The sequence below is a fragment of the Colletotrichum fioriniae genome (genome assembly GCF_027942845.1).
Source record: "Colletotrichum fioriniae strain IMI 355084 chromosome Unknown scaffold_2, whole genome shotgun sequence".
NCBI lineage: Eukaryota > Fungi > Ascomycota > Sordariomycetes > Glomerellales > Glomerellaceae > Colletotrichum > Colletotrichum fioriniae.
Genome location: NW_027076838.1, coordinates 990,098 through 1,014,496, shown reverse-complemented (window position 1 = coordinate 1,014,496; position 24,399 = coordinate 990,098). Strand labels below are relative to the sequence as shown.

The window sequence follows — 24,399 nt, the reverse complement described above, 5'->3', positions numbered from 1 at the left end:
GCTACGAGAAATCAAAAGTTTTATGAACCGTGGTATCATTCGTATCTTCATGACCTTAAAGCATAGGGATGCCCGAAGTACCTATTGCAAAGACTTTTCTGCTTCCTGAACGCCTAGCTTAATGCCAACCAAATCAAGAATCCATTGTCCCAAAATGATTATGCCATCCAAGCCCAAATATCACCTTGTGGCGAAATAGCAAAAGCAAGCTCGCCTAGCAGCTCAGGCAGAGGGCTCGTTTCTACGACGAGACTCTTCGAGAAGGAAGTTGCCCAAGACATGGAGAGGATTAGCAGGCCTAGGGAACAACAATATTAGCCTTCATCTTCTAAGTTATGGCCATGGTAACGCCAGTCCTTACTGGTTCTTGCTGATAATCTTCATGCCCTCGAGCAGAGCAGCGGTGACGTGGTTGTTGATGTACATGCGCGCATTGTCGCCGTGCTCTACCGCGCGGTTGGGAAAGTTCGTCGCATTCGTATCGGGATGAGCCGAGCCAGCACGAGAGCTGGCCTCGCCATTGACATTGCGGCTGGGAGTACCAGTTCGGCCAGGAGCAGGACTGGGGGCGCTCGGGGCGACCTGCGGGATCGGAACGGGAGACTGCGATAGTAAGATTAGCGCGACGGTGAGGAAAAAGTGCATGGGTTTCCTGAGGTCGTACTGAAGCAGGTTCGCCAGCATCAGCCATAGGAATGTCGAGGCTGGCAGCGTCGGTCATCGTGGTAGCGGGCGCAGGAGTAACCGTTGAGTCTGCAGGCGCAGTGGCTTCCTGGGAAGCGGGCTCTGCTGGGTTGGACATCGTGAAACGCAGAAGATGTGATGAACACAATTGATCGATGCTGTTATATAGTGCAAACTCCCTGTTGAAAAGAGAACAGGTGTCGAAGGCGAGATTCGTTGGCCGGTGAGGGTAGGTGTTTGCGATTTATTGATTCTCGGGAGTTGTGAAGTTTGCGACGGCAGAGGGAAGATGCACAAAGACGAAGCTTCCAGAGCAACAAGACACACCAAAGCGACCTTGAAAGATTGGAGCGAATCAATTGAAGAAAGAACGGTCGTTCCGGAGCTAAGACAGTGTTGTGAGGGTCAAGGAACTTGTCAATTGACTGCGGGGGAAGTTGCGACAGTCGGGAGGGCCTGACGAGGAAGCTGTGGTTGTGGTGGGCCAGAAGAATCAGAGCTCATTTACGCGGGGTCACCTGATCTCGCGTCCAAAGGCGCTTTCCCCCCCTGCATCAGCCTGTTTCCTTCGCGTCTCCATTACGCATGACGCCACCAAGGCAAAACCCATTGATGATCTTCACAAAGTACGCTGGCCGACGGAAACAAGAGTCGTCTCTCTACGATGTCGCTACTGATCAATTCGCACCATGGACGCCTTCGTACAGCGGCTCCCACGCCCGAGATCACAGCCTTCTTCAAGATCTCCCACGAGACCTTCGCCGCTCAGTGAGAGGCCTGCAAAGAAGGTCAAGGTCGAAATCAAGGACAGCGACTGTGACGACGATGATTATGAGATCAAGTCTGAAGTTGATGAGGCTGATACCTCTGGTTTGACGGTCAATGATGTATCCGACGCAGACGACGAAGTCAAGCACCACACACGACAGACTGACATCGAGAGCACTCTGCCACCCATCCAATTGGACAAAGAGGCGATCGAGGAATACGAATTGATGAGAAGCTCTCAAGTTAGTGTTCATGAAGACGAACCAGCAGTCGCGCCTGAACGAAAGTGGGTAAGGGGCAAGAGTTCCATCTACGTGGATGCGTTCAACCTCGCCTTGGACACTGTCTTGTTGGATGAATCCCATTTATTTGACGCCAAGGAGTGCGACGTATTCGAGCAATGGAAATCGCTGGGCTACGAGGCTCAGTACCTGTGAGTTTACCCTATTTCTATAAAGTTGCTCTTCTTGACTGATGTCTTGCGTAGATATGTGCGCTTATTCTTGCGTAAGACTTCCGCCTGGCACCGTCAAGACCGGCTGGGGTATTACAGCGATGTCTCGGATCCTGAAGCCGCCATCGTGTCTTTGCAGAAAGTCAGAGATCTTCCCGAGCCCGATGCCCCCGCATGCAGCAATCCTGTCGAAGGCATTGACCTGGAAGAGTTTAGCTTAGACGACAATTTCACATTTGCCGATGCTTCTGAGGAACACATCACGACCATCGAAGAGGCGTCTTCATTGCTAAGCCTAGACGAACTAAAAGATCTTGCTAAAGAGGCCAAATTCCAGGGACGCAACAAAGCCGACTTGGTGAAAGCGCTATGCCGAACAGGCTATCAGCAGACCGGGCTTTTTGCCCATGGGCTACAACGGTCTGGCAGTGGCGAGTCCCAGACTGCTCGAGGTCTGATGCTAGATCGCCACGATACTCCACCGCACCTAAGCAGGCAAGACTCGAACCAGACACAACACTTTCTAGAAAAGATCAGGATCATCACAGGCCCTTGTATCAGGCTATCGCCACTGACATATAAACTCTTCGAGAGGGTGCACCTGGTCTTCTATCGGTCAACAGAATGGACTGAGAAGTCTCTAACGGCCATTATCCTTGCTAGCATCGCACGCCGCAACTACCCAGAGTACATTGTCTGCCGAAGTACGAACATTTTTGCTTCTCGGAGACATGTTCTCGAGTTCGAGTCAGCAGTCCGTGTCGAAGCTGAGGTTGATCAGGTCCTGGAGTTCAATGGCTCGCCGGGTGAGGCAGGTCTTCGCAAGGTTGTGGATGTCTTCGATCGTGTCTACCCTCGGTGGCAGACACTCTTACGAGAAGAGCAAGACAAGGAAAGGCGATTATATGAAGAGGGTGAAGGCGCTTACTTGAGAAGATTCACGCCTGTTCATTCCTACACGCGCATTGTTCACAAGGCAGCATATGTGTTTGGGAAGTTGAAACATTACGAACGGGAACATTCCATTCTCACCGAACTTCTCGAGCAGCACCTATTCCATCCTGCCAGGCGAGGCAGCTGGTATCAACGAAAGGCCCTCTTGGAGGAACACTACATGTATGCACTAGATGCCAACGCAGTGTCTCCCGATCCAGACATCCAGAAAAAGCATTGGAAACGAATTGCAGCGACGACTTGCGAGACAGCGCTAGAGGATAATGAGTGCCATTTGATCTACCATTACGATTTGCAGAAGCGTCTGCTCAAGCTCGAGAAACAGCTTCGCATTCCACGACGACTTCAGCACGACTTCGGCCACGTTCGTCTCCAAAAGCCATTAGAGCATACTGTTGAGGGCATCCAGGTGATCAAAGAAGACCGCCAAGGCAGAAATGGCCGACAAGCAAGCACGAAGACGATTTGGGTCGATGAGCTAGAGGAAGGCGGTGAATGCAGCGTCGAAGAGATGTGCCTAAGTTGGTACCGAAGCAAGGGCTACAAAGGATACCACGCCGAGGGAGGCATCGTGCGCACCCTTTTCGCCTATCTTTTCTACGACATTCTGTTCCTTTACATCCCAAACGTATTTCAAACAGCTTATCAGACTTGCCCCTTGGACCTTCATACGGATTTGTTCTATCCGACACGGCTGTCCGAGATTAATCACCGACTAGTCGAGATAGGCAACGGCGGTGCGGAGGCCATCATCCGCGAGGTCGACGCCAGAGAGCGCGAACGACGAACGTGTGTTATCGGCCTCAATTGGGACTACGACGTTGAGGATCTTGTGGAGCTGGTCGGGTGCTTCGATGGTAGCGCACTGGCCGCTCTCTGCAAGGTGATGGCACAGGAGTACCGACAGCGGGGCGGAGGCCTGCCCGACCTGATCCTCTGGCGGACGGAGCCGAAAAAGGAATGTATGTTCGCCGAGGTCAAAAGCGCCAACGACCGTCTCAGTGACACTCAGAGACTATGGATCCACGTTCTCACGGGTGCAGGTGTGAAAGTTGTGCTTTGCAACGCCGTGGCCAAGGAAGTCAAAATTGTTGACTGAAAGGGCCCTTGGAGTTCTCAAGGACTCCTAGCTGCCGAGATATATTTGGTTCGCTTTTATGGGTATCCTTTCGGGATATTGCGTGGTGCTACGGGAAGCGGAGATTGCTTTGAAAGCTCAGCGCTTCCCGAACTGAGGAGAAATGGCAATATCTTCGAACGGGACAGGTGTCAGTCCATGAGCAAAACACGCAAGCTTCAAAATCAGAATTCCTTGAAATTGGAAATGACTTGCGGTGCCTGGTTTCTATGCGCCGGGTCAGCCGAGCTCATCTCGAGGGCGGGAAGCCGAAATACGACATATGGCGATGCCAAAAATAGGATTTTGATCTTCAGCGATCCGCAATCACTCTAAACCCATGGAAGCAAAGAACGACAAAAGAAGATTATGAAACGACCGAGTCGCCACTAAAAGCTGCATTTAAGCTCTGTTCAGATCACCGGTCAAGGAACTACAGCACCTCGAACAACCAATCACTTAAGCATGATTGGTAGTTTACAGTCTTGTTTCAATCTGATCATTTGACAAACTGTCGAATGCCTTGGCTCCAGTTTCAGCATTACCAGGGTCTACAACTCGTGGCGCCGGGGGGGGAGGCTAAATCTGGTATCAGAATTCGAGACATCCAGTCAAAGGCGACAACCGACAGGCAGGGCTCGTTTTGGGTCGGAGATTTTATGAATCACATGCAGCCAATCACGCAAACTCGTCGAAGGTCGGTACTTTGGGTGACGAGGTTGGACGGAACCCTGCGTTGCACTGGGTCATCGGAAGCCAGACAGGCAATGAAATCTCACATTCTCACCGAGATTGGAAGACGCAGCACCACAGGCACGCTTCCTCAAGGCTTGCAGCAGTCTCGATCTTTGCCCCTCTTCGCGCTACTGATGCCGCATCTTTGGGGGTGGAGGTCGTCACACTCGCGGTTGGTCTGGCGTTTCGTTTACTGCGTGCGTGGGCTAATGTGGTCCAGACATGCGTCCTAAACAAGCTGCTAATGTACGGGACGACGACTCCGTACGTAGTGCCATTTCATGCCTCTATGATCTATCGACCTTCTTCACCGCCAGATGACAGAAGTCGATAGCAACCAACCAACATGGGATTCACTGGTCTAGCAACGGAACATTACCGGCATCTTCCCTCGAAAGAACGCAAACCCCGTCCCAATTTTCGTCTCTTTTTAATGCAGAGCCACCCTTTCCCATTTTCGAAGCAAAAGGCCGGAAGCTTCCAGCTCTGTGGGAGCAACTTCACTTGCGATCGAGCTCTTTGCGACGGGTCACCTTGCGTCAAGGGTCAAAAAAACAAAAGTCACAGACGCTTCGCCTGGCCCCTACCCACCATAATCCCCACACCAGCACGCCGGCGCTTAACTCCTCGACCAATCCACTGCCTCCCCGCCGACCGTTGGTGATGGTCCTGACGGGAACCGGGACACCGCGGAACCCCTGTCATTCCCGCCGTCGAACCAATCAAGACCCCGGCCGTTCTGAGGACAGGCGCTTAGCAAAGTGAGGTGACTGGGGGTTTTCCACGGCTTCGCTCCGTACGCGACCACCCACCCCCATGCAGTGCCCGGGATGCCGGGTCGTACCATGACCGGATCCGGCAAGGCGCGCCAGGCCGCTTTTGCTGGCCCTTTCCTCGACTTCTTTCTGACTGGACGTTTCGCCTGCTTGGTACTTTTCTTTGGCTTGACGACACGCCCTCGACTGCGTCTGAGTTGTTGACTCTGTCCCATCGAGGGTTCCGAACCGCAGTGTTCCTTGAATCTCAACCGCGAACCTACAAGAGACGCTTTCTGGGACGAAGGCCAAGTAAAAGAAAGAAAACAAAATCACACACGCAACATGCACACCCCGAGGTGTGCAAGTGCGCATCTGTATGAGTGCGAAGCAATTTTAGACCTCATTAACCGTGCTCCATCCCTCAAAGGGTGATGGAAAGATTAAGCGGACCACGGAGGAGAGGAGGGCTCCGGAAGGAACGAACCTGGGGAGACATGGGTGCGCCTTTCTACACTTCAGTCATCACCGCATCGCCCATCACGACTGCAACACCAAGCCGCGACTAGCAGCGGGAGGAGGATGATGACGCCCGGGCGGCAGCAATATCAGCAGCGGCGGTGGCAGGAGCAGCATCTATAGTGCTGTAGTGTGATGCCCGCTCTCCGGCCGGGACTTGACGCATCACCGCCGAACCATCACCCCCCATCCCAACCCCATCCCAACCCCATCCAGCCTACCTTCTGCCGGGTGGTTGCCCCCTTCCCCTCCGGTTCGATTGCACCGCTTTCCAAGGTTTTTCCTCATAATGGACCACTGAAGATCGACGGCTATTACACCGATCCCTCATGGCATCCCCCTGCTTGGCGTGGTTTCCCATCTGATGGGGAGGGGTATACAACTCGGCTTTTCAAGAGAGAGCGTACCAAACCCAAAGTGTGACGGGATGGTATGGGTATGATGAGGTGAAGGGCAAGACAAGGCGGACGGGATGGCATCCCCCATCTCCTCAGCGTAAACTGAGGCGGGGGAAGAATGGTAGAGCGGCCAGCCAGCTGAAAGTGAAGACAAACTTCGGTCAGATGGTCAATTATGACGCCCAGTCACACATTTCAGAGCAAAGGCTCAGTTGATAGATGTGCGAGGATGTGGTCACGGCTCTTTACTGGGAATCACTATACGTGGGATCAACACCATGTACGCAAAGAACGGGAATAAGGTATGAGAATGATACTCTTTCATCTCTGGAGACCATGAGAAATCTACCCGTTTCCCCGTCGACTCCACCTGGCCGGCCGTCGCGGTCTCTTCTCCTCCTTCCCCCTAAAGCGCGGGGCCATAATAAACCCACGATGCCGGCCGCTGATGCGGCCGCGCTGCACGAGGATGCCCGCAGTGCAACGATAAACAAATAGACACAGACACAGACACATGATCCATCACAAATGTTCTTGCGGTGAAGGAGTTGTCCTCAGAGACACGACTCAGTAAGGTTAAGATATACACAGTATGCTGATATTAGGCTACCTGGCTCGCTGTGTAGTAGGTATGTTGCCCACCCCGTGGAGCTCTCTTCCATCGTCTCCCAAGAATTCCAAGACGCATTCAACCTTCCCCCCATTTAGATAATCAAGTCTGCCCACCCAAATAGTTCCTGGTATCGAACATGAGCATCGTAGAGACGCCAAAGAACTCCGTTTGGCCCGGTCCCAATCAAGGACCGGTAGATGATTCGAAACAAAAGACCAACCAGTTTCCTTCTTTCTTTCGCAACATATTCCTTGGGATGAACCAATCAGTGATTCCACCCTTATGTTTGCCTCCATATCATGGTGTGCGCCAGTTTGTGTGCGCCAAGTTACTTCCGTTAAGTCATATCGTTGTTAAGTCCCTGCGTGGGAAGAGCCTGCTTCATCACATGTCCTGCTTCTCTTTTTTGTGGCGCTAGGCCTAGGTCGTCAAATGGCGCTGCGTTTTGCTGAAACGTAACGTTGTTGAGGCGATGGTGATGGCGATGGTGATGGTGAAGGTAGGTAGAACAAAAGAAAATAGATCGGGATATGTAGTGCCGATGTTGTGTTAGGTTAAAGTGGATTCGTTTGCTTTGGTCCAGATGCTCATTCCACCTTCCTCCTCTTTCCTTTTGGCGCGGGGTTCATCCTCGGCGTGTAAGTTACTGTCCGCGTGACCACTTCGCGGATGTGACGCACGCTAGTTCTCGAGGGCTTCTTCGAATCGTTCAACCTCTTGGCCTTGAGTGCTGCGTCCCAATCGAATACTGAGTGAACCGATCTGGCGCTGAAGGGTGACCGTGCGCTCATTGGTGAATCCAGGTGCGATACTGCTGGAGAAGGCGGGATCTTGAGGCTCGGGAAAGAATTCGCACCGGTGGGAGGTGCTGACATTGGCAGATGTGTGAAAGGGCTTGGCGGGATGGCCGGCGCCGTAGCCGGAGCTTTATGCTCGTGTTCACACTTGCAAGAGATATCAGTCTGCTCGCTGGTGGCGGTCGAAGGCAATGAGCCTGGCGTGGATTCAGGAGTAGTCTCGCCAGAGGTTGATGGCTTGAAAGCGGCCGGCGAGTTGAGAGACATGGCCTTGAGGAAATCCGTATAGGCCGTTGGCGGGCTAATGGGTGTCTTGATGGGAAGGTCCTTGCAAGACATGGGTCTGGCAGAGAGCGGAGTCGAAGCCGAGAACATATTTTCCGAGGGAAAAGTGCTGGTGACGGGCGTGGCCAGCTGGGCCAATTTGGGTCTGTTGACGGGCATGATGGCTTGAGGCGGAAGGAGAGGCGAGAGAATAGTGAGGTAGTAGCGAATGTGTGCGTGGAGAGAGATGTCCAGTCAACCAAATGACTCTGACGTGGTGTGAGAGGAGGAAGTCAGGCTGCCTACGAGCTGCAGAGACAAGTCGCCTGGGAGAGAAGGGAGAGAGCAGACCGGTAGTTGCGAGGGTGGGTGGACGTTATATTATTTCGAAGAGAATGCGGTGGGCGCTTGTGTATGTATGCGGTCGTAGTGTAAGTGAGCCGGAAAGAGGACTGCAGTGCGAGGTCAAGCTCTGACGGCGGCAAGGAGAATGGAAGGGTTTAGGAAGCTGATGTGCTCCCGGAAGTCTGGTCTGGGGTTGCTGGGGGCTTGAACAGGTGGGCGATAACAAGCCAGTGCTATTCGCCAGGAATGGGTTTCGAGCTTGGGCGGGAAGACAAGCAGGCAGACAAAATGTCAGTCTTTCCAGTTCGGCAGGCTGGACAAGGGAGGGGCGGAGTAGTGAGAGGGGTGAGAAGGGGGCGTCTGGTGATGAGATGCCGCGGACGAGGGGGAGGGGTGGATGGCTTGAAGAGAAACAAACAACAGAGAGGATGTCAAGCCTGCACCAAAAGGCTGCGGTAGCGCGTGAAGGATTCTGTGAGGTGAAGAGGAGTCGTGATGTGTTGGTGACAGCGGATACTGATGATCCAACGAGAGGAAAGCAGTGGCGCGCGGCGGGAGCGTCGAGGAGAGCGGTAGACACGAACAAGAGCGAGAACGTCGTGGTGGTGGGGAGGACGGGACAGCAAGAGAGAGGAGTGGACGCGGGAGTCGAGAGTGAGATGACCGGGGTATCTCTAAAGCGGCAGGGAAGCTGCGGGTGGATGAGCTGGGATTGGTCGTGGAGCTTCAACAGACGACAGTCTGATTCGTTGCGCGGGCGCGTGTGGTGTGTGGTGTTCACTGCCTTAGTGCGTGCTGAGCCTGCTGCAGGAGACAGCGAAACAGAGAGACTGGACAGAGACGGGAACGGGGCCTGTCAGGGCAGTGAAAGAGCCAAAGCGGACAAGGGGGTCGATGAACTGCTGCCGCAGCAATCAATTTGCCTCTATTGGCGTCCCTTCTTTGGACGAACCGGCTCGTTCCACGCCAAAAGAAAGCGGGCAAATTTTATTCTGGGTTGTGACTGACACAGCGGTTGGCCTTCGTCCCGTACTATGCTGCGGTGCTCGAAGCTACCGTTGGCTGTAATGGAATAAGGTAGACCGGCTCTTTTTTTTTGTTCCGGTTGTTTGCGTCTAGAGGCGACAAGCCAATGAAAGTGGCTTGGTTTGAGGAAGCGGCTGGCGTTCGGCGGATGGCTGGGATCACCGTTTGTCCCGTCGCGCGATCGTGGATGCCTCGTGGCCTCTCGCCCGGTAAATGTGATGAATGTGTGATTATTGGATGAGCCTTGGTCCAAGGTATTAGTCGGGTGTCGGGTAGCAAGTCAGCTAAGGCAGGCTCAGGTAGTGGCGTAGTGCAATGACGATGTTGCTTTGTACGGATGTCTCGTCGATTAGGATTGGTTGGCTAGCAAAAGTAACCGGCACCTGTAAGTCGTAGTCGTCCAGTGAATAGGTGTCTAGTATCGTCCCAAAAGCGGAGGCTACAAAGACTCGCAGCACTGGGGTGGAGGTGATGCGCCGTGTAAGTGGAGAGAGGGATGCAAAGCCACCTCAGGCGGTGGATGGTAGGAGAGGCAACAGAGACAGAATGCCGTAGAGAAGCAAAGAGAAGCGATCGTAGAGCCCGAGTAACTCAAATGCGAAGCTACCTGAGCTAGCAAGAATCAAGAAGGCAGTGGCCCGGCGTGGAAAGGCCTCGATTTCCGCTCTGAAAGGCTGATACAGAAGCGTGATTGGCTCTTGGAGGAGGCTCGCGGTGAGGTGTCGTGCAGTTGCGGGCTGTCCGTCGCTGGGTCCAACGGGGCTGCTTATGGGCGCTAGCAAAAAAGCACTGTAGCCAGTCACAGAGGTGAAATGGCAGTGGGAAGACAAGAGTCGGCCGGGGCAGCCGTCCGGAGGATGTTCCGCGGTTGAGCTGGCTATTCTTAGTGCTGTGTGTTTATGACTGGTGATTGGACGCTGGCCGAGGGCGCTTTCTCACCTGTAAATCCCCACGTCGTCCACCAGATCTTGCAGATGAGTCTTCTGCCGGGAAGATGTGTCGAGAACCGGTCCCGATGGTGATGTGTGGCGAGGCGGAGCAGGAATCTCGTTGGATGGACCGAGAGATTCGAAGCTAACAAAGACGGGACACAAGAAAGGACGTCTCGGTCCGATGATGATGAAGCCGGGGTGGGCAAAAGAGGAAGCAAGAGGCAAAGCCGAGAAAGAGACGTCGTCAAGCGTCGTCAGACCTCGTGATGACAGTGGGGTCAAAAGAAGGCGCCGGAGCTGATTGATGCCGCAGTGAATACGGACGGGAGTGACAGCTGAACAGGGGAAGCAGGATGCAACCAGTGGATGATGAGTGCACCTGATGATCTAAGATGAGGTGTATGGGGGATCCGAGAAAGAGTCAAGGTGAAGAAGATGCCTCGGTCTGGGACGGGAGGAGAGAAAATTTTCTTGCAACGAGGAAGGAAGGGCGTGGGTCGAGCGTGATTGTGATTGCCTTGTTGGTTCTGGTGTCTGTGTTGGTTGGTGTTGGAAGGAAGGAAGGAAAGCGCTTGGCTCTCGACTTCTTGATTTGGGGGCTTTCGAGTGATGAGGAGGGGAAAGGGAAGGAAGAGCTGAATGATCATGAGCTTCCCTCTTTTTTCAGCATCACTGTGGACCGGATTGAGCCATCGTTTTATCCATCATTCCGTCCACAAATCCCTTGTCTACTCGGCCTCACGATTCATCTTTCAAGCGCCTATCTCCATTCGCGACCTACTTGACATCGACTTAGTCGCCCAAAGTCGAGAGGAAAACAAAAACACAAAGTCGAAATTGGTTTTAATTCAATTCTTGCTTCACTCCGCGCGCGGCACCGTTCAGCGCCTCGACTCTCGACACTCCCTCGATCGATATGAGCCTATCTCTCCATCTCTTCTCAAGCGCTCTCCATCAAAAGACCACCAGACGTCCTATTTCCAGCCACCTGGCCCAGCAACCAGATCTCGCCAGATCCCAGAGCGCGCGCCATGTGAAGCATGCCGGCCATTGGACCTGGCTGCCACCACGCCGTTGGCCACCAGCGACTCGGAGAATTGCATACCCATGTACGCCATCTACCTCCAAGCATCAACTATGAGTGCGGGTACGTGGCCGGCCATCTCTTCTGCCTGCCTCCGATACACTTGGGGGCTCTGCTCCGATCCCAGTCCGTACCCGGCTATGATACAGCGCGCGCCTCTAGCCAGTACGACGTTGGGCCGCAGCCCGGTCGTCGACCCTCACCACCGTCTCCGTGTCAAGACATCATGAGCCGGGGCACCTCTCCCAGCCTCCCAGACCCCGATTCCGTCTGCCATCCTACTCGCCGACCATTTTGCCCACTTCACCATCTGCCGGCTCTGTACTCCATGTTTGTGGACGGTCTAGAATCATAACTCTGGTGATAAGCGCCAACCAAAGGCCTGTTCTATTCGCTGGTTCAAAGGAGATCAAATCCTTCGCGCCTGTTTCCTGCAAGCTCCCTGGAATCTCATTTGCCAGATCCACGCCAGCTTGCGCGCCGCAAACTTCTGGAGTCTGTTTTTTATCTCGCCGCCCATGCTCAGTATGCAGCCACACAATCTCGTCAACTGCTGCCCTGAGGCACATTCAACTCGAGTTGGTCCACGCAAGCGGTGTGTTGTGTTAGTGCGTCTATGGCGTCTTGCGAATCCTTCCGTTGGACGTCGAAGATAAACGCGACGTGGAGGATTCAAATAGGTCGAATTTTGATCTTGAAAGACCAATTGCTTTCTTGAGTTGTCGCTGCTGCGTGCCTTGGGTCGTCCATCTCATGGCCCTCGGCCTGAAGGATCGCGCTTAATATGTTATGCAATCGATCGAAAAAAGACTGTTCACTTGGCTTGTAAGACTGCGTAGACGCCCCTGGAGACGACAATCATGCTCTTCTCTTGCCACGTCCTCGGCGTTGCTAGTAGTCTGTCCATTTGCCGCCCAATGGGTCAGCATCGAAGGCTTCCAATCAGCAGAGCCAGAGCTTGAATCAGGTTTTCTGGTTTCTTCAAAAGCCAATGATTCCTCTGATATGCTCGAAGTCGGGTTGACCAAGGTACGTCCTCGCGAACCGCACAGTAGTCGCCATCTACCAGGTCGCGACGCTCATCAAACAGATCAGAGCAGCATTCGCGCCTCAGATGCAATGACAAACGTTCCAGGATTGGCTGGCCTTCTCCCTCAAGCGTACGCGATGCCATCATGAGCCGCTGGCCTGTTTTTCTCGCCGGGACCACCCATATCGAAGTGCTATCTATGTATGGCCTTGAACGGACTTATCAATGTTTTGCGGAGGATTCTCCTTACCTACCTAGGCAACCAGGTCTAAGAGACAAAAACAGAGTTCACCTCGGTAGGCTACATCTCTTGGTGCACTTACTGGAAATCGAACTCGTACTCGTTGCCTGTCGTCGAATAGGCTGTGGGCGTAATTGACTGTTGATCTTGAACCATTCCACCACCCAGCCAGTTTGTCCTGACTCCCCGACCTAGAGGGACGCCTGCTGTTGCTGGGGTCAGAAATGGGATCGAGGGGGGGTATGTACCTTTGTTCCGTCGCGTATACCGAAAGAGTATTTGTGGGCTACTCTTAGAGCGTCAAAGTAGGCTGTCCAGCAAAGAGGGCCGCCGTAAAGCTCATTAATGACTTGACTTATGGCAACCTCAGTCACTCCTGAGACGCAAGCGGTGCGAGTAAGCGGTGCGAAAGAAACGTATCTAGGGGCCAGCTGTACCCCCAACCTCGTGATCAAGGTGATTTCCATGCTTATCTGCGAGATCCTGGGGATTCTACCTTGATTGAGCGCGAGGTCTGTATTTGCTTGGGCTTCTGACCTCTTCTTAAATCATCTTCGTAATGTATACGCGTATATGAATGTCGGCCTGCTTGTCCAACAGCAATGAACCGAAACAGCTGGCCACCGCAATGTGTCAACGAACTTGAGTTTCTCAATAAAACATAGAAATCGATCACATAGTTATAAGAGTAAATCACCTATCGGTTCCATCACATAAGTATACTCCTTTGCCGCCTTCCTTCTTTAACCCCTTGTGAATACATGTCAGAATACGATACGAAGGGCCCCCAGAGCCAGGCAGTATGTAGTCTGGGAGACTGAACCAAGCTTTCCAGATTGGATAGTAATGAAGATTGAAGATTTCCTCGAAGGCTTTGATCAGCTAGGATAAGCGACTACGGACACCTAGAGGACAATACTTAAAAAGCCTTATGGTGCTCTGGTTGGAGAGTATCTCTCCGGTCCCAGCTGTACCTGTCTTACATAACCGACGAGATATGGCACTGGTTATTGGCAGATTGCCTCTGCCAGACTGAGAGCAGGATGATCCTACCGCGAGAGCCCTTGCATTTTCGATCTGGCGTAAGGTAGCTTGTGTAGCACGCCTGTGAATCTTGCCAGTATCACACGAAAAAAGGTCTCTCGTTGAGCTCAACGGCCATGAGACGTGGACACTAGTCGTTCAGCTCAACTCCTGCCTATTCTTGAAGAACGCCCACAAACACAAGGGAGGAACGCTTCAATTCATTCCCTCAAACCTTATTCAGCGAATCTCGTAGGAAAATGTGGTCTAGCTAGGCACGGGATTGGCCCTTTCTTCAAGTTTGCTAGATGGACTTGAAGAACCTCAAAGTGGAAGGTCCATTTGTCTGTTATCGTGGCACTCATGGGTCTGGTTGTCAATGAAGGGGCCGAATTTACGCGTCTTTTGCGCGGATCGACGCCGAGTGGTGAATACCCTGCTTTTGACATGATAACCCAGTGCTCAGGGAAAAGCAGAATCTTCGTCTGGAACATGGCTGTGCGCTCACATGTGCGCTTCAGCACTAGATTGTTACAAGGCTCAAGCTCATGTGATGTTGTCGTGAGATATACGGGCCTCACTAAACACCATACTATCTTGGTTTTGAAGCTACAAGCTACTTTTTGTATCTCTGAAATGTCCTCACGCTCTCTCGGCTCCGCGCTTGCTGCGGCTGTAGGCGATGATCAAAGTATCATCGTGCAGTCTGCGGGCTGGGGTGAATTTCGGCGGCGTGATGGTAGTCCCCGGTCTTCCATTGGATAGCGTTGACATCGAGCGGTCGCCGAAGCCTAAGTTGGACCTCACATAGGCGTCGGTCATTGTGCAGAAGTCTGGGTTTGTTGATGATATGGCGCTGAAGAAGCCGCTGTGGGATTGACCAGGTGTTTAATTTAATATCTTCACTTCTGGGATCGAGGTTTTTTTTTTCGCTATTTATGTTTCAGAAGGAAGGTGTATCGGTTCGCTTCTGGTGGTCAGAGGTGCAGATGCCAGCTGAGCAAGGGATGTTGTGAATGATATGGAAGGTACGAGGCGCGCTCGAACCACGGATGAGAGTACTGTCCGGCATTCTGGCCTACCTGATGATTCCATCCGACCTCTAGGCAAAGCGTCTGCTTCATAGTCAGGTTGAGGTTGCTCCTACCTCAACCAAGCCCACTCGATCCTCATGGTCGAGCGGTATAACGCCCTGGTCCGTTAGTACAGAACTTGGTATGAAATCTCGAGAAGTCAACGGATGGAGGATTTCGTAGGGATGCAGTTTGATTTACGGACTGAGTACCTAAGCTTTTGCTTTTTTTTCCCCTTTTGACATCTTCAACTAAATTACAATGTCAATAGCTTCTCATGTTCCTATCTACGGTAGCTTATATCATTCCAAGCTGTTAGTATATTTAACCACAGGGCAGCCTGTTAGCCGAGGCAAAATGTAATATCTTATATTATATTGTTCCTACACCTGAGAATGTGGGAGAAGGAGGAATCGGGCGAGATCCATTCGCATCGCCGAAGTGGAAGGAGGTGGGTGGCATGTGCCGGATGAGGAAGGACTATACATACCACCTTCCGTATTATTGACCTTTTCTCTCAATCGCGACTGCTTCATATTCTGGTATAAACGAACAGTATTACTTTAGTAAAAGATGATCTAGATCTTAAAAATCTTACCTTTAGTCAAAAGGGGTAAAAAGAAAAGCAAAAACAACAGGAGCCACCGTGGGTTGAAGGCCGGAGCCCAGAAATAATCCGGAGCATCACGGACTAGTCAAGACTTCACGACCTTCGCCCTCAGCCGTTAGGCCCGGTACACTTTGTTAGGTTGAGAAGGCACTAGGCTACCTATAAGGCATACCCTGAGGGTTTGCTGATCTCACTGCGGCAGGAGCAAGATCATGTGACCGTGTGCTTGTCCGGAGATCGATTATCCAGAATCCGTCCGCTACCTTATTACATGCTCGTTCCAAGGGTAGAGGTGAAGAAGCCCGCTATGTATGCTGATTGTTTCAATGGAAGGTCAGCGGCGTGATACCTTCCTTGGCTTGATGTGTAAGGGCGCTATGGAGGTCAGTTCCTTCCGACCGCGTCACTTCACATACCTGGTAAAGTATTCAATAGATTTACGGGCTTTGATATTCAGGTTTTTGGTAGAAACATTGTCGACCCACTGGCGTGTGAGTACAGTCTCAGTCATCTTCGTAGGAATTCTAAGCGTACTTGGCCAAGACCCAAAAACATACATGAATCCAAAGCCAGGGCCGAGTTATGAAAGCAGCACCTCCCAAACGCCATATCATCCCCTTATATATTCAAGATGGTAAAAATAAAAAATAAACGCGCGTTTAAGGTATAAGTCACGTTTTTTGAGATGATCGAGGCTGCAGAGAGGGGGTAAAGAGTAATTTGTTTACGTGACTTAGGTAAAAAGAGATATGCTCCTGTACCGGGCCACTTTCAGCCTTCCAACCACAACGTCTCTAACCAATTGTGATTCGAACAAAACTCCTATAACAGAGTCTCTTAACTAGAGAAAAGGGCCTTCTGATTGCCAACTTTAGTTCGTGGAGCGCTTGCCAGGGCTGATAGTGGGCTCCCGTGTTCGGAGACAAGCTCGACTTCAAGCTGCTGTCTATGGTGGACTGTCTCGTAAAGCCATATAAGATCCCTCGGTCTTCATCGGACAAGGGGTTGACGAGCGAGAGCTGGAACGAAGTGATTACACCTACGCCTAGCTTGATCAAGCGAGTACTTTAAGAAGGAACGGCAACCAAGAGGTACATGGCCATATTGATGTGATACGTCAGATATTTCTGATTAGCTGAATCATACAGACGTAAATGGCACAAAGAACTCCAGGCTAGATCCGTCATGCATCCCAATGCCCCCCTTCTTAACCCTGGTGCCCTGTCGCCTACCTAGGTACTCAGACATGTGTATCCTGCCCAACCGTGGTTCATAATGCTCGTTAGATTTCATAGTTGCCGATCACAAATATCATACCCGCAGCTCAACCGCAATCTTATCATCCTTACTCACGACTTCCTCCTCGCCTGCTTTACGTCTGCGACTCAGCTCGCTCTCGGCGATAGACCGAATCAACTGAATCGCCAGCTCGGTACCTCTGGAGACGGACGCCTCGGATGCGTCGGACGGGACGTGAAGAAACGTCACCCTGCGGTGCTTCTGTGCCTTCCACAGATGCGCCAGGCTGGAAAAGTAGATGAAGTCGCAGAGGTAGTGTCCCGCGTCTTCAGATATACGAAGGTCGGATCCCTCCTGCGCAAGATGTTAGCACTCTTCTTACACTCCCTGCCCCAACCCTGGACTACAAAAATTCGTAGTCCTGGCACAGAGACTTACCGGGCTATGATCCTTCCACCGCTCCAACACATCCGCCAAATCCAACCCCGTCTCAATCTCAGACGGCATGCCGTACCACACCCAATTCTCGCCCTCTTCCCTCCGCCTATCCTCGTCCTCGAGCTTCTTCCCGTCAACGTCAGGGAAAGCGTAGCCGTCCCGGTGACCGCGGCGCTCAATCGAGTAGAATAGCCGCGGTCCCGCCATGCCGATGTGGACGGTCGCGTCGATGCGCGGATGGATTGCCGGGTCCCATAGCTGGGGCACCAGGCGGCGGACGTTTTGGTAGTTTACACGGATGGCTTCAGGGTGCACAAGGATCCGGACCGGCGGGGGGGGCCGAGAGGAGGACGAGATGGAGGGTGAGGTTGAAGAGTGGTGATCTTTTGGGTTCTTGGCGCGGAGGGGCGGGAGGTATGCTGGGAGAGAGTGGGCGATTTCCCAGGAGGGGTTTACGGGGTATTGGGCTTTGAAAGGCTGCGATTGAGCGATTGTTAGCCAACAAGGTACCTGTTTTGTGAAGGAGGATGTTTGTTCTCGTGGAGCCATGCGCGTCGCCCTTCGTCGGTTGCGATGCGATGGACGGTAGTCACGCTGCGGCGGCATGGCGGGGGTAGGAAAGGAGGGGCAATCGGGGAATGGAACGGGAGCCGGGTGGAGATGTAGAAAACCTACGCCGAAGCCAGTGACGAGCACCGTGAACTCGTCTTGTGAATCAATTTGTGACCCCATAGCGAAATAGTCTGAGCCTCCGACGAGATGTCGTGGAAGTGAGGATGATGCAAGAAGAAGAAGTTGTACGTCAACGAAGGTGGCTTCCGGAACAAAACCACGCGATCGCTCAAGACGTGGGGAAGGAGGGGGAAGGGACGATCCAGTCTCGCGATTGCCTTTTGTACCCTCCACTCTTACGGGCAATCCTAGGTCCCTCCCCCATTCCCGCCCCCTCCACTGCTCTGATGCGGGTGACATCCGCCCCGGCGCTGGATGCGCTGTGAGAGGGTGGTGGGGTCTCAGCGCTAAGGTTCCCGGTGCAGAAGCCGTACAGGACCCGCGCTCGCCTGCAGCAACCTCAGCAAGGGCGATGCGGGGCACCTTATACCTCACCCGTGGGCGCCTTCCACTTTCACCGAGCTGCGCCTGCGTTTTTGGACGACGAGCCAAGCACCTGGGATATGAAGAGATTTCCTTCTAATATTCATGATGTTGTTACTCTATGAACATAATCTCTGATCCCACAGTGGACATCCATCGGCCAGGTCGGCGAATCGAGAGATGTGAAAAACGTGGCATCCTCTCAGGTGCGCAGCCAGGCAACGTGTGGTTGCAACGGCGTGTAAGACAAGATTTTGACTTTGTAAGGCCATCGGGAGGATTCAGCAACGTCGTGCTACGAAAAGGACCGCCTGGGGAACTAACATTAATCATGATTGGCTGACAGTCAGACTGACACAGCTGAAAAAAGGTAAACTCAGCGGTGAGGAGTTGGGATGATGGCGTAAACATTGGAAGTTGCACAAGTCATGACCGATCTGATTAAGGAGTAGCATCCAGAAACTTCATTGTAGCCCGTTGGGCCTGGAGTCTAATGCTAATGACCACTATGATATACTGAAAAGGCCCGTCTTCTGACGGGTATATATCGCGTCGCATGCTTATGCTGTAAGCGCAGCACCCTCTACGGTGCGGGTATCAAACCAAATATCATCATATCCAGCCCGTGGCTGAACCCCATCATTAGACCATCGACGAATGTAAGTAAAAGGCGCCTCATCTCGAGGCTGATCGCGGCTCGTCAAGGATCTTCAAACCTCCCGTATCATCATATCCCACGCGCTCTTCATCCACAGCCCTTCGCATCTCGTCTCGAAGAACTGTCTTCTCGCCCGTGACAGGATCCCATTCCCATCCTTCACGCATCCACATCCATCGGAGACACGCCCGAAGCTCCTTGTCATCGGGTCGCACTCTCATCCACTCGGGTTGGAAATTGGGCGCTGCGCCTTTGCCATTCCAGTCGTCGGCCCGCCCCAAAAGCTCGTCCCGACAGAAAATTCGCCAGCTGTCCAAGGCGTATTTGCCTTGCGTGACATGACCCATTTCCCAGGCATCGTCGGCATCTTCAGTAGTAGGCAGTTCAGGCAAGCACTGCTCAGTATCGCTGTCGGGTCGAAGTGCGATCGCCTCTATATCTCTCTTGTCGTAATTCTTCACTCTGTAAACAACCCCCCTTGTCGGGGGAGTTTCGAGCCAAACTCGAGCATACCGCTGTATCGCTGCTGTTCGCACAACTGAAAGCCCCAGATGGCGAATCATACTCATGATGATCCGTGTCGCCTCTGGATCGGCCAAGGCCTCGGGTGTTGGGAAGAGTTCCTTGACCTTGTAAAACGTTGGGATGGCCAGCGTCCCAGCTGTTTTGACGAGGAAGGTCACTACCACAAGCAGCCAAAACGGCTCGTGAGCAAACTCTTCTTGAATGAGACCAAAATTTGATGCCGTCAGTCGTGGAAAGGGGATCGTTGATACAAGACCAGCGCCGCGTTTCGATCTAGGAGACTGTTTGGCTGACGATGGCAGGTTGAAGAAGGGAGACTTGACGGCCGTCTTCCGCCTCGGCGAGGGGCCGGAAAGGCCTAGTTCTCCGATTTGATCCGGCTCAAGTCCTCGAGGGACAATAACTCGGACGAGTTCATCGGAGACGGACTGTTGGGCGGGGATGGCCAGGATGGCGCCGCTGCCCGAAGATCCCTGGCTGTCTGCGGGCCGCTGGCTTTTAAATCGCCGGCGTCATCACCGTTCGCTCCGCTAGCCGCACAAGCGGCGTTCTGGGCCTCGCTGGTCGATTCCTTCGGAGATTTTCCGGTGGTGTCATTCGGGGCCTCATTCTCAAGAGACTGTTTGCGAGGCGTGATATTGGGCGTGGCAATTCCGTTGCGGATGACAGCCGGTGTGTAGGCCCGAACTTCGTCGGAAGCCAGCGGAGCTGAAGATGAAAATGAAGATGACTGTTCTGGCTGGATGCGTGGCGATTGTTCGGCCGCGGGAGGCGCGAAGTAGTGGGATGTGGATGTTTTGGGTGCGACTTTGCGTCGCTTGACTCGTTGGTTGTTGGGCTGGGCATCCTCATCTTCGACCTCCTCCGCATCGTCCCGTCCACGCTTGGAGACGCCCTCTCGCTTGATAATTCGCTCACGTTTGATGATAGCAGGTTGGGGAGCAGCAACGACGCCTGATCGATGAACCCGCAGAAGCGTGGCTAATTTTTTGATGGACTGGTCAGTCGCTGCCCAACCCTGACGCAGCTTGTCGGCGGCTAGCGTGGCTTCTTTAACCCGCGGGACGAAGGCTAGGAGATCTTGTGCATCGAGAGGGGATGTAGCCGGGCTCTGCTCCTTGAGTGAGGCGGCACTCTCGAGCATCAGGTTCCAATCCTCGTATCCGCTGAACAGACCGACGTCGTAAATGGCCAGCTTCTCGTCCCATGGGGTGCCGGGTGCAGCGAGGACATCGTGCAAGAATGGCTTGTCGATTTCGGGCACGTCAAATCCGACGAAGACATCGTCTGCTAGTGCATGCGCCATTGCTGATGATGTGGGTGGACTGACGCAGACGAATGAGCCGGATATCGCGATATGAAGTTTGTGTGTACGTATGAATGTGTAGGTGGGTATGTGGTGTGAGTGACGGATTGAGTGATGGAGTGAGAAGAAATGAGTTTTTTCCGAGGTTGCGAGGAGTATTCTGGGAAGGAACTGAATTGTTCCGGAGAAAGGTCTGAGGTAGAGGGCAGTGGACTAAAATTGAGTAAGAAGCACCTGAGGTTGACTTGAGAGTCCGGGCCGACGTCAATGGTGATCTAAAGGGGTTGAAATTCTTCAGTTGCCATTGATGTGAGGCCTGGGGACCGTTGAGGACGCCATTGTATGTGTGCTGTGGGCGGTCAGTAGCATTCAACTGCAGCGTCAAAGAACAAAATAATTGAATGCGGCAGGTGCAGGGGCAGAAACACGGCAAGGCAGGTGCGAAGGAGGGGTGAGTATCCCGTCTGTCGTTTAAGGAATACCTTTGCAATGGCAACGGCGCTGATGAGGTGAAGTCGGGTCTGTTTTCAGGAGAGCGTTTCTACTACGCACAACAAAAACCTGCTGGAGGTGTGGTTGTTTAGCCTCATGCGGATCCCCTGGCGAGCAAGGTCCCCTTTTTTTCCCTTTCAGCGTCATAGCCTGGCACCCTGAGAGGCTTGTTTGGCTTTGACGCTGAGTCCACGTTGTACCTTAGGTAGGAAAATAGAAACACGAACCGGCCGCTGGCTCATGGCGGATGAATCGAAACAATTGGGCCGCCGATGAAAGAAACGGGAGCTCATCAAACGGCGGCATCCGCGTGAAAGCCATGGACTTGGTGGCTTGATGACGCTTTTGTTGTCTGTATTTATTCAGATCGCTGACCAACAACACCCGACTTCATATACATAGAGTGACATACTACCTTGCTATGTAAAGTAGGTAGCTACCGTGGTGCTGAGCATGACATGAGGGGAAGTTCCTGGCCTGTCACTGCTGCAGAGGGCCTGAATGATAAACCGGGCAGGTCGGCCCAGCTTATTGGAGATCGCCTACCACAATAAGGCACGGATACATGGCTCAGCCAAGACGCCTAGCAATGCTAGCAGCAAATGTCCAAGTTCCAAGTCCCCTTCTCGAACAGTTGATTGTCCACAGGGGTGCCTCACTCAGAGCCTCCTTGCCTTCCCCAGATTATGCGATAGCAGAGATAACCTGGTTGGTAGGTTGCTATCGCATTGATCAAGTTACGCAATCTGGGACCCAGTCTTGTGACTTGTACAAAGGTCCACTCGTCGACCTTTTTCGCTGAAGTGACTGGTTTACCTGGAATGGACGACGGCGATCCTCAGGAACCAATGCATGAGAATCGTCTGCTCGAGCGTGTTCCATGGTGAGGGTAAATATTCGCATTGATCACAGTAAGTGTATGGCGTGCTCAAGCTCTGATAGCTTCTCCAAACGGTGCCCAGCGGTGCGGTGTCAAGGTGCCTCCTAGGAGTGGTGGTGGTAGGTACTGGTACCCAAGGTATTGCTTTGGATGAATGTAAGGTAGTTTGACTTCCCGTAAGTACTCGGGGAATGCAGAGGTGCCTCAAATTGGACAAGTCCAGTCGAGGCCGGCAACCATTCCCGCTGGAAACATCAAGACGTTAGCATCCGGCACCAACACCATCAGCTTGCCAACATACCAGCAAATGACATTCCAATCTTTTGAGGTGCCTAGCCACCATCAGCGGAGACATTATTGAAATGGCAAAAGTGCGCGAGTTCCTCAAGACTTACCCAATTACCCTAGCGACATCGAGGGTGGCAGTGACATGAGCCAGCCAAAGTCTATCCGGCGAGTGTTGTTTTAGTGAGCGGAGACCGAGATAGGCGTTCGGTGCCGCGGGCGCGTCTTTCGTCTTTCGCAGTCTGCGTGTCTGGTCGCCGGGTGCCACGTCTGCGGAAAGCCGAAGCAAGTACGTACCCAGTACCTACGGTGTGCGGTGTCAAGTGGGTGACAAAATCGATTTCCGCTTGAACACATCCGACAAAGCAGTTTCCACCGCTGTCATCACCAGTACTACTATCTATAAGATATAGTATATTCTTTTACGTATATAAGAAGGGTTATGATACAGAAGGGGTAGTAATTCTAATACGAGTAGTAAAAGGGGTGCTTGTTCAAGACGTATGGGAGGAAACCCATTTTGTCACCCACTTGGGTGTGCCGTTCCCCAGCGTAACCTCTCTGCGTGCAAGTGCGGCCTGCCGTGCCTGCTGCACTGTCCCAGTGCAAAGTGTCTTGGTGCGTCCACTCCTTCCATGACGGGGAACGCATGATGAGTGGTCCACCGCGTGACGGCCTGTGGGTCCAACCATGTCACGTGGACACCTTCGCCCAATCCTTGCCTCCCGCCAGTCGGTCGCCTCATTTACTGCCTACTCCCCATTTTCGCTGTTCCTAAGAACTTCCAGATCCTATCCCAACATCCGTCCATCCCTCACCACACACCCCCCCAGCGCGTCCTTGTCCTTTTCACGAGCGTTCACCAACCCGAATCGAACACTCTCAGCGTCATCCGAGCATCGAGAGATGAGTAGTCGCGGCGGTAAATTAGCCCCAGAAGTCAACCGGTAAGTCCGATTTCTTCCAATCGCGAATCTGCCTACCTGCTAGGCTGGTATATCTTTGCATCTTTTCCCTGCCTTGGCCGCACACGACTTCCGGCCGCCGGCCAAGGTCACCCCACGGCCCATGCCGACCACCTCCGTCCGGCCTCGCCTACTACCTACTACCTTGATCCTACTACTCCGTGCTCCGATTGATACCTACCCTGGCCGGCGTGCAACTTGATGGGAGAGACATGGCTGACTGGTTGTCGTACAGAGCTCTGTTCGTGAAGAACTTGAGGTAAGCCTCGCCAACCCTTCGACAATGACCCACGCGACGATCAGCATCAAAGACTGACATCGACATAGCTACAACGTAACTCCAGAGGAGTTGTTCGACCTGTTCGGAAAATTCGGCCCAATTCGGTACGCACCTCTCATCGATGACAAACACCGCCTTCCTCGATATCGTTACTGACCCATAGCACAGACAGGTCCGTCAGGGCATTGCAAGCGGCACCAAGGGTACCGCCTTCGTTGTCTATGAAGACGTAATGGATGCGAAGCAAGCTTGCGACAAGCTGAACGGCTTCAACTTCCAGAACCGATACCTCATCGGTATGTCTCTGTTGATCATCTTCAACAATTGTGGATCCATACTAACTTGATGACTAGTTCTGTATCACCAGCCAGAGAAGATGCTCAAGTCAAAAGAGGACCTCGAGGCTCGCCAGGCTCGTTTAGCGCAGCTCAAGACACAGCACGGTATCGATTGACAATCCGACGGGTCTGCGGCACGCCTCCAGACACCTACCTCGTCTGCAGGCCCGTCTATTTCTTCATCTAAACGAACCACTTCTCCGGATCAGAAGACGATCCTCAGAAAGGCCAAGCCGACCATCACCGGGCGCGCACCCAGAACCGGTGTACGATTTGCCGACGGAGTGCTCCCAAACTCGCTCCGGGCCCAGACTTGCGCTTGAGGTGGTGGGTCGTTGTAAAACATGACCCGCCAAAAATTTCAAGCTTTGTTCTGGTCGGGGGTTCTTACGGTGCAGAGACACGCGCAACTTTTCTTGTTCGCTGGTTTTGGCTTGGCAAACGCCCGAAAACTCACTCAACCTCTCCTGGAGAGT

The 24,399-nt window shown here is 52.9% G+C and overlaps 6 protein-coding genes across 6 annotated transcripts; 2 read left to right on the top strand and 4 right to left on the bottom strand.

The window, feature by feature from the left end:
• Window positions 1-357: 357 nt before the first annotated feature.
• On the bottom strand, window positions 358-802 carry SDC1 (COMPASS (complex proteins associated with Set1p) component; the record flags this gene model as incomplete). The annotated part of the gene is made up of 2 exons (XM_053187873.1): window positions 358-603; window positions 665-802. The coding sequence occupies 2 exons, from the start codon at window positions 800-802 to the stop codon at window positions 358-360; spliced, it is 384 nt and encodes a 127-aa protein (XP_053055377.1).
• Window positions 803-1,373: 571 nt separating this feature from the next.
• Window positions 1,374-3,959, top strand: N0V96_002090 (uncharacterized protein; the record flags this gene model as incomplete). The annotated part of the gene is made up of 2 exons (XM_053187874.1): window positions 1,374-1,885; window positions 1,940-3,959. The coding sequence occupies 2 exons, from the start codon at window positions 1,374-1,376 to the stop codon at window positions 3,957-3,959; spliced, it is 2,532 nt and encodes an 843-aa protein (XP_053055378.1).
• A 3,719-nt stretch (window positions 3,960-7,678) lies between these two features.
• N0V96_002089 (uncharacterized protein) lies at window positions 7,679-8,238 on the bottom strand (the record flags this gene model as incomplete). Its single annotated transcript, XM_053187875.1, has 2 exons — window positions 7,679-7,922; window positions 7,943-8,238. 2 exons carry the CDS (start codon window positions 8,236-8,238, stop codon window positions 7,679-7,681), a joined length of 540 nt encoding a protein of 179 aa, XP_053055379.1.
• An 8,495-nt stretch (window positions 8,239-16,733) lies between these two features.
• On the bottom strand, window positions 16,734-17,306 carry N0V96_002088 (uncharacterized protein; the record flags this gene model as incomplete). Its single annotated transcript, XM_053187876.2, has 2 exons — window positions 16,734-17,015; window positions 17,100-17,306. 2 exons carry the CDS (start codon window positions 17,304-17,306, stop codon window positions 16,734-16,736), a joined length of 489 nt encoding a protein of 162 aa, XP_053055380.2.
• Window positions 17,307-18,869: 1,563 nt separating this feature from the next.
• On the bottom strand, window positions 18,870-20,683 carry N0V96_002087 (uncharacterized protein; the record flags this gene model as incomplete). Its single annotated transcript, XM_053187877.2, has 2 exons — window positions 18,870-19,858; window positions 19,897-20,683. 2 exons carry the CDS (start codon window positions 20,681-20,683, stop codon window positions 18,870-18,872), a joined length of 1,776 nt encoding a protein of 591 aa, XP_053055381.2.
• A 2,834-nt stretch (window positions 20,684-23,517) lies between these two features.
• Window positions 23,518-24,039, top strand: N0V96_002086 (uncharacterized protein; the record flags this gene model as incomplete). Its single annotated transcript, XM_053187878.1, has 4 exons — window positions 23,518-23,564; window positions 23,633-23,689; window positions 23,754-23,881; window positions 23,939-24,039. The coding sequence occupies 4 exons, from the start codon at window positions 23,518-23,520 to the stop codon at window positions 24,037-24,039; spliced, it is 333 nt and encodes a 110-aa protein (XP_053055382.1).
• Window positions 24,040-24,399: the final 360 nt, after the last annotated feature.